At 39.8% G+C, this 13,775-nt stretch overlaps 1 protein-coding gene across 1 annotated transcript in view; it reads right to left on the bottom strand.

The window, feature by feature from the left end:
• Window positions 1-524: 524 nt before the first annotated feature.
• Window positions 525-13,775, bottom strand: part of SLC44A3 (solute carrier family 44 member 3) — a 114,246-nt gene continuing 100,995 nt past the window's right edge. Inside the window, exons 14-16 of the mRNA XM_083157051.1 lie at window positions 3,168-3,305; window positions 1,834-2,070; window positions 525-1,181 (exon numbers count right to left, since the gene is read on the bottom strand). Coding sequence (XP_083013177.1) covers window positions 1,077-1,181; window positions 1,834-2,070; window positions 3,168-3,305 — 480 coding nt within the window. The 3' untranslated portion in view covers window positions 525-1,076. The remainder of the gene's footprint in view (window positions 1,182-1,833; window positions 2,071-3,167; window positions 3,306-13,775) is intronic.

The raw sequence follows: 13,775 nt of genomic DNA, 5'->3' as shown, positions 1-13,775 counted from the left end.
ATGTCATTTACAGGGTGTGTAGTATAATTATATATAGATTGTGTGCTATGGTCCCTTTTTCTGCATGCATCTAGTTGTGTGCATTATTTTCCTTTTATATGCCAGCTTCTCTGTTTTTGGAAATGCACATATAAAGATCTGTGTGTTAATCTAGAACACTACATGGAAATAAACATCATGGGGGGGAAAAATTGGGAAAGAGAAAATTCGAGGTCCAATCTACTTCTACATCTATCATTCTCTTTTATGGTTTTCTTTAAAAATCAAGTGGCTGTAACCAATTTGTTTAAGTGACCATTTTTGTTTTGTTTTGTTTTGTTTTTGGTGGTTGGGAGCAAATTATCAATCGTCATTGATAATGTATCACCACAGCCATATTGGACAATAAATCTTTGGGTGCATAGTCAGTCTTACCCAGTGACCAGGGCTGTTGAGGATTCACAATCTCTCTGTAGAACTCAAACAATATTACTGTAAAGCATTAATACTATACTTTAAAAAGAAAAAAACATCACAGAACACTTTCTTTTTTTTGTTAAGCCTTCGAAGCTGAATTCTTTACTATTTTGTATAAAATGCAAATGGCAATGTTGCCTGGTGTGTACATAAATTGATAATAAAACATCATATTCCCTAGGAGAAACAATTCCATTTCAGACTATGTAGTTTGCACGATTAGACACTCCGAGAATGAACTGCATTAGACGTTACCTAGTGTATAGGAGGCTTAAAGCTCTTGTATAATAAAATATTGCTGTAAATAAAAATAAAATATCTCTGTAAAAAGCTCACTCTGTAATATAAATCCTGGTGGGTACTGTCTGACGTGCTTTAGGAAGTGCTCCGAAGTGCACCCTGAATGAAGTCTTTCAATCTGAGACTCTGTATCATGTAAATATCCATCCACGGATCCAATGACCCACGGATCCAATGACCCACGCCCATGAGAGCAGTAGCTTCTTCAATGCACTGCACCGTTGTTGAGCAGGTCCGCTGCTCACACACTGTCACGTTTCCAATGCTCCTATTCATGATTTCGTGCTTTAGTTACTGACAGGTGATGCCATGGTATAGGTTTAGTCTGCCCTCGCTATCGGGCGAAGTTCGGTCCCTTCTTCCCCATTTGGAACTGCCCCATTCTTTAACCGATCGGGATCATTGCTGTTTTGATGTATTAATGCCTGCAGGAAACATTCATATTCTTAGTTGTGTAGAACTGTTTTCTTAATAAACATTTTCCTGAGAACTTATTTATGTGAAGCATGAGAACTACTTCAGAATATATATATATATATATATATTGTAAATGAAGTCCTACAGCTGGTATTTTATCTGGTCTGATTCTCCTCAAATTTATATATTTTTTTTCCATTAACTACAAAACAGAAAGTAGGGGAGGCATCCACCAAAAATAAAAAGCACTACCTGCTGTTTAAAGACTGTTAGAACTTTTTCATAATAAAAAAAAAAAAAAAATTATATATATATATATATATATATATATATATATATATATATATTCAACAATTACTTGCATTAAATTAATGTAATTACATATTTAGATGAAACACACACAAAAAAAAAAAGTTTGCTGATGCAAAGGCTAGTTTCCATAAATACAAAATAAAATGCACTGATCCAGAGGTGCGGTTCTCAAAGCACACCAGCAGTCCAGGTTTTAAAAGTATCCATGGCTAAGCACAGATGGTTAGATCAAACTGACTGAGGCACTATTTAATTCACCTGTGGCCAAGTTTGGATATACTTTAACCCGGGACTGTTAGGGTGCCTTGAGGACCATGTTTGAGAACCTCTGCACTAATCATTACTCACCATGAGATCTTGGTCCATGAAATATGGTTTCTCAGAAGAGCCATCATTTGTCTCGATGTCTACTGTGTAACACAAGAGCAGGCTGTGCACAACGCTTTCAAACAAGGACAAGAAGCTGTGGGCAACCAAAAAAGCAAAGAAAGCCACCAAGAGCAATGGTATGGCCCACACGTGTAATTCCCGATGATAGTTGAAAGCCATAAGTCCTCCAAATACTGTAAAACATACAACAAAAACCTAGAGCGTATAGAAGAAAAAAAACAACTTTTTACAAGGTATTCTACGCAAGGGCTGGAGTTTGAAAACATTCTTGACACTATAATGGGAAAATATAATTAGTAAATTTCACAGATTTTCTTGAAAGACATAAGGTAACTAGTAAGCCCGCTCTAACCAAAAGCTTTGAAAGCTAGTCTGCTACCTTCTGTGTTTGTACATGTGCGAGAAAGAGATGTAGTTTCACTCTCTGCCAGCATATGGCAGTGTTTCAGAGACTGACGGACACTAGACATATATATAGATATGATAAAAATCTATCACATACCTCCTAACATGACCCATTCCAGGAGGAACAGTATGCTCTGTTCCTGGACTTCCCTTAATTTATCATTTTAATCACCTGTGTTGAACCAGTTACTTTATAAGAAAGGTGTTTCACCATAGGTGCGGACAATCATAAATGAACAGGGAAGTCCAAGAGTAGATTAAGACAAAGACAAATATAGACTGTGCAGCACAGCCTATTTCTACTGTGTTGGAATGCAGCTATGCTGCTCAATGCTCCCCCCGTCATCCCTCTCTCCCTGCCGCCAGTGTTTGACAACAGATTAGATCCAATGCACATCGGATCGGATACAAGAGATCTTATGTGCAGCACACAAGATCAATTGCAATCGGACCATCAGAATTGGGCCATTTGTTTCCTTAGAACTCCCCCGGCAGCTCTGTCGGTGTTCTTTTACATGCGATAAATTGCATGTAAAAATGGCACATCGGGTGCCAAGTCAGAAGGGGAGCTGCTGGGGGAGTTCAAAGTAAAGGAAAGGTCCAACTTGTGCATCCATCAGACAAGTCGGATCTGTGTATGGCCACCAATACTTAGCATTAAGGTGAGATAATCCCTTTAAAATACAACCATACTACGGTATAACAAATTTCTGTGTCCTACAATTTCTCTGACTTCTGTGTACGATGTGGGTCTCCAGACTAATATTTTTTGAAGGGTCACCTAGAGTTATCAGCTCAGGTGGATTGAAATTAAATACCTTGCTATATTACTTTTGTCAAAAAATGTACACATTGAGTAGCAAATTGAGAGAGCGAAAATACTTCACCTTTCCTAGAAAAATCAGGAATACTCCAGAACATTTCAGTAATGTGATACACGGTGGGTTCTTCACCATGAGTCCGTAGGCTTCTCTGGCAGATGTGCATAACGGAGTGCCATTAATGACTGTCGCAGTGTAAGCATTCTGGAGAGTGGGAGAGATAAAACGGGATTTGGGATAAGTGATTATTTTCTCATACAGTGAATATAAACATACCAGCTCTGTTTGGGTAACCCCTGTCTGCTTGCTCAGTGTGATAGAATTATATGCCATTTAAATCCGAGCACCCAGTTTATACGTAACTTGCTCAGTTTTAAGGAATGAAGCTACATTGTGTAGCTGGGAGAAGTTCAAAAGGTACTCCTCAAAGCTGCTTAGTTCTATGCAAAGATTGAAGGACGCTATACAGACTGGCTAAACTGGAAATGTTATCATTTCAACTCGAACAACATAAATAAGTTGAATATTGCCACTACTTGTTACATGTAAAGCATCAAGTACTGTTCAGTTCAAGTGCCAGTTTCTACATTTGCCTGGATTTTCTCCTACCACAGCCCCGCAGTGCACACACTGCCTTGTATGCCCAGACATGCATTAATATGTCAGTCAGTAGGAACGTAACTGGTAACAGGGCATTTGCACATAGCCAAAGTTCAAGTGGGGGGGTATCAACAGGAACTGAACATACTATACTTAGAATTACTCCTGGTTAGACAGCTCTTTTGCACTGTGGGTAAGGTTGGTGCAAGTGAAACCATATCTGTAGATCTGGATATATAACGTATGGCTTGGCATATATGCAAATACACACATTTTGGATCAATAATGGCCGACTGGAATTCAGCTCGGCATCAGGCTTTACTGGTTATGCTGGTGTCCTAAAATATGTGTACAAGTGGAAAAAAAACCCCAGTAGTAAATGGGTGTGGATTAGCTCATAGAGAATGTCTAGGTAGACCATCAGTAAGTCAATGTGCAATTGGCCGACATTGACAAAGGACCGACACATGAAAAGCTCACATGCGTTTATCAGGGTTTTTGGGGTAAATGTAGACCCCTAATTATTGTAGCACGTACCCTTGCATGGCTAGCTTTGCTCACCATGCTTCGGGACACTTTAGCGTTCCCAGTCGGAGTCAACGTTGATCTTGAAACATGACCCAAAAAAAAGGCAAAAATCCTTAAAAAAACTCGTCTTACTTGTGTTGACCTTTTATTAATGTCAACCCAGTGCATTGCCAGTTGACGATCTACCTAGACATTGTTTGTGATCCAGATAATGTAGGAGATGCGCTTTAAAGAAAAATCATTAAAATCATTTATTTTTGATTGTGACAAAACAAAGTTACAATAAGTCACATTTATTTGCCTTTCACATGTTCAGTAAGATGCTCAGTACATATTTGTAATGAAAGATCTGACATACAAAGTATTTGTAGAACATAAAGATTATGATCCCCTTTATGCAATATAAACATTGGGCCAGAAGCATCAAGCTTCAAAAAGTGATCAAGTGAAGAGTGAATCAACTCCTTACTGTCATTTCTTAAACTCAGCCTGTAATATGGCAGTTAGAAACCGATTGGTTCGCTGTTTATCAATCTCCATTTTATCACTTTTTGAAGCTTGATACATCTGGGCCTTTATCTCTAAGGAAAACAATTGTTCCATTTCTCAGGAAAGAAAATCTGCGGTTTTAAAACTGTTGATCTGAATCTTTAAGAGTGGTACTAGGAGAGGTCAGCGTGGGACCATGGGAAAATGTTTCCTATTCAGATTTAATAAAATAATACATACGTCTCACTAGCATTTTCAGTTGTTTATGTCTTCAAGAAAATCAGAATAGTAATTTTTGCAATTTTTTTTTTATTGTTACCAATTTTAAATGTTTGGGCTATCGAGGAGGTCTCAGAAACAGAACATCAAACTACATGGATGAAGTTAGTTCAATGCAGCCGAGTTCCTGTCTGGGAGCAAATCATCGTCAATCACAAGATGTACTCAAATGTTTAACTTGTCATTTGTTTACATACTGTACATCTGTGACAGGTCCTCATTGTTAAGGACAGGCTTTTCCGGTTTGCAAAGGAGAGAGATAGATGGAAAGCATGCTAACAGTATACAGGGCATATACATCAGACAGACAGCGGCAGGCATTTCACCTAAGCGCCCTCAGACCCTGCAGATATCGGAAACATACACTGTGCGCTCTCCCACAGTATAATGGCCATGAGATCGCCCAGAGAGGAGACATTTTTTGGTTCCGTTACATGTGAAGGGACAGGGAAATGTCGCTTGGTGAGCTGGTGCAGAGCATACATTGCTTCACTTCAGCTTAAGAATTGGTTGATATTATTTTATGTCAAAGTGAGTTCCATAGTGTAATCTCGCATGCAATTCAGTATGACATAAAGGGGACAATGCACCCCACATTATAGATTATAAAGATATTTAAAGACATGATGACATCAGAGCTCCCCCAGTTATAAGAAATGACATCAGAACTTAGTTATACAGATATTATTTGCATAACATTTTATCATCATTTTAAATATTTTATTAGTCTAAAGTAAATGCTTAAAAGGTTCTTCAATAGCTTGCATATTTAGGAAGGGATCATAATATTTTTTATTTCTTTTCCCTTTGTATTTTTGTATCATATATATTTTGTTTAATCCAGAGATGCAATTGGTCTACAGCTAAACCTTGGTTATTTTCTACTGGATTGGCACACACAAAAAAAAAAAAAAACCAACATGTGGAGTTTGCCATACGGGCCGTGACCGGTTGTCCCATGCACCACGTGCATTGACTGACTTCTTCCAGACGTGGGTGCGACTACAGTCAGATTCTCTGCAATTGGCAATTTTAATCAGTGTAATTGACATTGGGCTGCTTATATTTAATGTTTACAGGGTGAAGAGGAGGTAGGTTGGGGGGGGGGTGTTTGTCAGACAGGTTGCAATTTTTTGGACTCCTTTTCACTCAGAGTCTGAGTGTCAAAGCATGCAGGCATGTGGAAAAACATTCCATTAACAAAGACCACATGAATTACACAGGTTCTGTGAAATGGTGCGTTTACATCAGCCAGCCATGGCATCTGTGTAATTCATATGTGTCCCTTCCTTAAGCCCTGTGTACACTATATGCTGATATCGGCGGTAGCAGAAAATGCATACACTTTTGCCGATGCCGGTAGGCGACATGCGCATCAGCAGTTGGGCAGAGCATACACACTGGGCAATATAACGAACGGTATCGTTCAGAAGTGACAAAAGGAGTGATATTAACCATTATATTGCCTAGTGTGTACTGGGCTTTAAGGTGGATACACATTAGACAACTTGATGATATATAGCATATACACTATGCAATCTTGTAGAATATATCATCATTGCTCACATCCGCGAGTATGCTGCTTCAACTATTCACAAATGTTCCTGCAGGTTCAAAAGAGACCAACGACCAGCACCAACGCCCATTGACATCATGATAAAGCGTACACATTGGACCATTTAAATGATTCGTCGTTCCAAACCCATACTGGATGCATGACATCAAGCAGGCAGAGGGAGAACAGACAAATGCTCCTCAGTTTGCTCATAACTTTCACAGAGGGAAAACAAACTGTCTGAGATATGCATTTCCCTGTCCTAACCACATTAGCAAACAACATTTCTGAGGTTACATTCCCTTTACAATTAAATATTAACCTAAGACTGATGGAACAGTGCCCAGAGATGCCAGAGTATCAGTGGAAATTGTAACATAACTGATTAAAAGAGAAGTGAGTTTAAAGCAAGGCTGAGCCATTCAAAATACTAGTAGTGAGAGATAGGAAAGAGCTACATTTGTTCCCTAGATCTGCTCCCAAGACTGAGTACAGCGCACAATACAAGACACCCATGAGTTGCAGGTTGTGATTAGGAGATACACGCACATAATATTTTTATTTCTGGACAATGCAAACAGGCACATGATCAGCATGGAACGCTGTAAACAGCCTACAAAATGAAAACATTTCAGACTATAAAAAAACCTGTATTGGTTCTAGATCATCTTGGTTGATGGAGCTTGTCAGATGGTATAAGGGTGAACTAGGGAAGGCTGGGAAATTAAGCTGGGAAATTATAAAGATTAGGATATGGGGAAGAGAGGAGGAGGGAAAGGAAGTGACACAATCTTGATTAATGGAATATACAGATTATTCTGTAAACTTAAAAAACCCTAAAGATTGAGAAATGCAATTTTCTAGGAACAGTAATGCGGGCAAAATTCAGAGCCATGATTTCCTGTTTGCTGACATCAATCCAACCAGTAATCAGCAAACAGATCATCAGACATGAATGATTGGCTTTCCGCCGGAAAATCTGATCATTCCTGCATGTTAAAAAATCCCACACTCACTGATCCCAATTTGTTGCCAGGAATCAGAGAAATCAAGAATTTCCAACTTGTTGAATTTCCCCAATACCCCGACCTAGGCATATGGAGAAGGGTAATTGCCCTCATTCTCCCATTATACATGAGCAGCATAAGTCTGCTAACAATAATAAAATAATTAGGAATTGTGGTAAACATTATATAGGAGAACAAGATTGTCCGAACACCTCCTCAGCATTAAGAATGCCAAAAGAGATCAAACTAAATTCAAGACCCTAACACCAGTCGCCAAACATTTCATGCGATACCATCAGGAAAATGCTAATGGCTTGAAAGCATTTGGGATGCTAAAGGTGGAAATGGGAATACGAAAAGAGGACTGGGACAAAGAACTACTCAAACAGGAGACACGTTTGATATTCCTAATGGATACTATGTCCCAAAACGGTCTGAACGAGGAAAACAATTATACTGTCTTTTTATGACTTAACCCAGATAACAACATGACAAGCAAATGATCAACAGGTAACAATCTAAATAAGATAAGAGAGAGATCTAGGATCTAGGAATATCTCTAGGAAGCAGAGTACAATAACCACAGTTTAACCCTAATGAATAGACTCATAATTAGGACTGAACCAGATGACAAACCACGACTTTAGTAAATTCACCCCTATGAATGTTAATAAAGCTACCAAGCCAATTTCAGGATTCTGTGCACTGCAACATTGCACAGGGGCTGCGAGCAAACTTCAGCAGGTCCAGAGCTACCATATCTGTGGCATACAGCCGCACGTACTCGCACAATCTGTAAGGGTCAGTGTAATTGAGTCGAACCCTAACAGACTATTTTTAAATGGTACTAAAATGGCCCCATCTATTAAAACATAACTACAATGTTGATACCATAACAAAGAGATATTGGGGGTTATTCTGGTTGATTTGCAAGGCTGCATATTCACAGCCTTGCGAACGCACAGGGGATGCAAATGGATCAAAGCAACACCCACTGCCATTTAATCAGTACTTGGAAAAATGCTAAAATGTGTTACAATGCCACAAAACTATTAAGGGGTGAAGGAAATAGTGTGGGTAAAATATTGCCAATGATAATTATGTAAACAATAGAAACAGGGTATAGTAAAATAAACAGGGCCCTACAGAGTTTACCCACTGCCAGCTAGCAAACTACAGGCTTTCCTTTCTTTGTCACTGTAGTCAATGATTGCCAGTGACACTTATAACACAGATGGTGACAATATCCCTTTCTGATGGTGCTTTTCATATAAATATTCCCAAGCACCGACACTGTGAATATGGAGCTGCTGAGCCCGGATCTTACATTTTCCAGGATTTTCTGTTTACATAGCTTAAGGGCTTATTCATCCTGCTCTGATGCTGCCGAAACAGAAGATGCGGAGAGCACAGAACCGGCAGGAACGTCTCCTGGGAAAGGCCTGCTAAAGGGAATCTAATCTAATATTCTATGGATATTTATGAAGCTTATTGATCAATAGACAGGCCTAGCTCTTTCTGATCCTTCAAATAATAAATCTTCTCTGAAACAGAAATATATGTTACAATTGCTACCAAAATTCAATGGTAGAACAACTGGGGTATGGAGGTCAACTGTGCTACAATAGACTGACTGTTCTGCTGAAGCTTAGGGTATGAGAACCTGTGTAAATATGCAGACTTGTGATATTCTGCATGAGCAACAAAGGAAGAGAGTCATGAACTCTCTACTTCGCTTCTTGTAATATTGTGTATCTCATGCGAAGGACCCAAGTGATTAGTGGCAGTAGCGAAAGAAAAAGTAAAAATAAACTCTTCAAATTAAATACCTAAGCTGTATTTATCAAATAAAAAATATAACCATGAAGGTTAGAAAATGTTTTAAACCTAAAACTACATACCAACTCCAAAAGGGAAAACAGCTATTCCTGCTGACCATTTCCAAAATCTCACTTAAATTGCATGTAGAAACGCATTTAGATCGGGACTACAGTATGATCAGGACTTAAACTGGTCCTAAAGAGGCGGTGGAACTCATTTGCTACCTAATTCCACCACTCCCCTCCCACATTTGGCAGAGCCAGGGCCAGTGGTACATGGTTTGGCACCCTCTTGAAAACTAGAATGCTTTTCTGTTAGAATGAATGTGCAGGCCCAAGTTGGAGATTAAACTAGTTCAACATTACCATTCCAGGCGGTAGAATTTCGTTCCACCCCTTTCCCTCCCACTTTAACCCCTGCCTATGATCAAATTGTTGCTCCTGGAAATTTTAAAGATGTGGCCTGAGTGTATCCAATTTTCACCCAGAAACAATAATATCAAAATGTAAACATAAAAAGAAACCCCCTTTTGTGTGCTTAAACAGAGTGGAGATTAAATGTTATATATGGTTGGACTTTATGGTGTCCTCCTTAGTTTGTAGACTTTCCTTTATGCATCGATTTGTAGTTTGAGTTCACAAGCTATTAAGAAATAATTTTCATTAGTTGGAATGTACTACACTATACGTTTCTCTCTCCTGTACCATTAATATACTTACTTGGAGAATATCTTTAGTTCAAGATTAAAAAATTTGGTGGGATGAGGGCATATAAGGCCAGAGGGAGGGTTTAATTAGGCAGTAAGGAGATACGCTGAGGAGGGGTGATGAGCAGCAACTAGTCAGGCTGCGGGCAAAGATAAGCGGCGCTGTGTGTGTGTGTGTGTGTGTGTGTGTGGGGGAGCGGTAGGGAGAGATGCACTGCTGGAGGACTCGCTCAGTGGCAGGGACACAGACTGCAAGTTGAAGAAGGACCACTGAAGTTTCAATTAGACTAAGGGGGGTATTCAATCTGGGCCACTATTTACGACGGCGGAAATAGCGGTGAATGCCTATTCAATGCTGTCTTTCCCGACAGCATTGAAGAGGCAGATCGACAGAATGGGCCCAACTTTAAAAGCAGTCGGGCCCGTTTTGTCGATTTTGGCCGTGAATTGTCACAATCGTGGCCGAATATCGACAATCCACGGCCCCTTTTCGCCGATCTCGAAGTAGGACATTGAATCGCGCCAGGCGATCTGCGGTCGAACAAAATGAAAACAGGCCAGGGTAATGGCTGTCGGGCCAGATCGACAGTCGTGACCCAGGATTAAATACCCCCCTATATATAGCAAAGTATGAATATTACAGAGCTAAATAATACATGACATATACTGTATAATGTATATGATTTACATTTGAACCATAGGTCTGGCATTCTCTTGCGATTATGTCTATAACTCCTTCATTTAATGTACCCGGATGTGACATTAAGGGGTATGGAAGTGCGCTTTCTTGTCCTTAAAGCACTGTTATTTTGTCCCAAATCTGGGTTTATCCTGTTACCTGGACACCAAACAGCAGAAAATTGTACGCTCGTGGGCTCGCCATCATACAGGGTTGGTGGCTTGCTCTGTATCGCTCGGTGTAGATTACTGATCCCAATGATTGATGACATCATAAACTGAAGGGGATTTAGCCAATACCATTCTCCTACTCCTCTACTGAAGGTAGCCATGTTAGGAGGGAGGTGCTCTGGAAGCTAGGCAGAGTTTGAGAAACAGCACTTGTTGTGCAGAAAGGCAACATGTCGATTGGTTGGAACATAAAATGCGGGCAGGAGTATTAAGTCACGGTAACTCATATGCCTGCACAATCATCGTTTTGAATAAAATAAATTCCAACCAGACACTATCCTAAAGATTTGTGAAGTGTTACAAATAACTATACTGGGCATGGTGTGAGGAACTCGGTAACACTTTACTGTTTAACTGACCTGCAGTAGAATATTTGTGTAATAATGTATAACGTACTCTGTATTTCTATGGTTCATAATTATATTTTTTTTAAAGAACAGGCATGCTATTCCAGTAGTTTCAGGTGGGTCCCGAATATGTAGCAGGTCTGATGCCCAGAAGAGTAGTGAAGCCTCCCAGAAGCTACCTAGAGCCACCCAGATGTATTATGATAGGATCTGCGCACTCATGACCCCACTTCGTCTCAACGCTGGAAATCTTTACATTGTATGGTGTAGGTGGGGCCACGATAACGCAATCATCCCATCACGTGGTCACACATACCAGCTACTTTTGCACACCACGCTTACTGCATACAGACCTGACTGCTCCCCTTGACACAAAATAACTTGTATTATGATTTATCATTCATTAAAGGAGCCCATACACGGTCCGTTGTGTATGGCTCCGTTCTGTACTATGCGATGCGCGCTCCCGCGCATCACATAGTACGGTACAAAAAGTATGTTCTGCACATACTTTTTGTACTAGCTATAGATCGGATCGGATCGCAGTGCATGCACACTGCATGCACTAGGGATGCGATCCGTTGTGTGCTGTTTAAGCACACAACGGATCCGATTAACGGACCGTGTATGGGGGGCTTTATACAGATTTTGTATTTTTCAATTTTAAATAAAGTTTGTTAAAGCAGAGGATCACAGGCCAAAGGTGAAATATAATTACATAATACTAATTGAAGAAAATTATAAAACTTATTGATCAAATCACTTTTTAAAGACAAATTAGAGCAATACTGCTAAGTAATATATGAAATTCAGGGGGAAATTTAATAGGATGAGAGATTCAGAAAGTGAGAGATTTAGTAAGAAATCCTAATTTTTTTTTTTTTAAGTGGCACTCATTTACACTTCAAAATCAAACTGGTTTTGCAGTGGAAATGATTGCTGGAGATTTCTTACCACATCTCTCACTTTCTGAAACACTCATCCTATTAAATTTCACCCTCAGTGTTTGTCAAACAAGCAGACCTCTTTCTTCATAAGCCAGACAACCAGAAAAAAAAATCTAAGGCACTAATCTTAAAGGCCTAAAATATCTGTCGAATTATAAAACACATAACTGCTACCTAATTTTATTTATTAGGCCTTAAATGCCATATAAATTGTAAAAGAAGGTAACAATAGTACAGTTATTTGGTTGTTTTTCAAAGTTTGTTAACTTGGAGGATGAGATTTTAAACGGGATTCTGCTCAATACAGCCAAATAAATGTAGAGTAAGATGAAAAGTGTGTGTGTTACATTCCATTTACTGGCAAATGGCAACCAATGCAACGCTTACTAAAATGGATCCAACTAGTTTCCTCTATGATATGTCTGGTTATTAGATCCCTTCTTCAGCTTTCCACCTTTTTGTCAAGCTCCATAAGAGCACTAGGCTTTATTGTTCTGCTCATTCAAAAAAGTGAGTTTTTGTCTGCCAAGCATTTGTTGTATGTTTGTAGATCTCCTAATAAATGTACTCAATTGTGGTTAATTCTAGTAGTATGACAGTCATAAATACAAATCTGGAGAACAGAGTCAGATTAAGGACCTTATTCTGGACCAATCGTTTCCCTGCCTATTCGCACAATGGAGCGATGTTTCCCGACTGCGCATGCGCTTTTCTGTGCACGTGCAGCTGTTTGGTGCGAGCGAGCACGAAAAATTGCTTATTCGGCCTGTTTGCACCTGGCAGTGGGGGGGGTGGGGTATGGGAGGGACAAGGGGCTGCGTCCATTGTAACACCGGGGTTTCAGAGGCATCCCATGGAAATGCTGTCATACCCATGTAAATGCACTGGTGATGCGGGGACGGGCAGCCCTTATCCCGTACAGGGAGCCCACAGATCTAAGACACCACAGCAGACAGCGACACCAGAGGCAGGGAAGAGGAACTGCATGGGTTTTCAAAGTTGGCGGGTGCTAGAATGAACACTAGTTTACCTCTTCCTTGCTTCCACTTTTGTGCAGTGGGACTACATTCACTATTTTCCAGTCCTCTGGGATTACTCCAGTAGCTAATGACTGGTTAAATAATTCTGTTAATGGTTTTACCCAGTTCCCCTTTAAGCTCTTTTAGTATCCTTGGATGTATCCCATCTGGCCCCATTGATTTATCCACTTTCAGTTTTGAAAGTTCTGTTAGGATTTTCTCCTCTGTAAATTTACAGTACCTTTTCTCCCTCATTTTTCTGAATATACTTGCAACTTAACTGTGGCCCCTTCCTCTCTCTTTCAGCAGTGAATACTGAGCAGAAATAGTCATTAATATGATCTGCTATTACATTGTCTCCCTCAAGAAGACTTCCACTCTCTGTCTTTAGTCATATTACTCCACTTTTAGTTTTCTCCTTTCACTTATATACCTAAAAAAGTCCCCCCCCCCCCCTTTACCCATTG

This window comes from Crinia signifera, chromosome 8, assembly GCF_055691185.1.
Source record: "Crinia signifera chromosome 8, ASM5569118v1, whole genome shotgun sequence".
Taxonomy (NCBI): Eukaryota; Metazoa; Chordata; class Amphibia; order Anura; family Myobatrachidae; genus Crinia; species Crinia signifera.
Note: the sequence above shows the minus strand (reverse complement) of the source record. Positions and strands in the feature narration are given on the sequence as shown.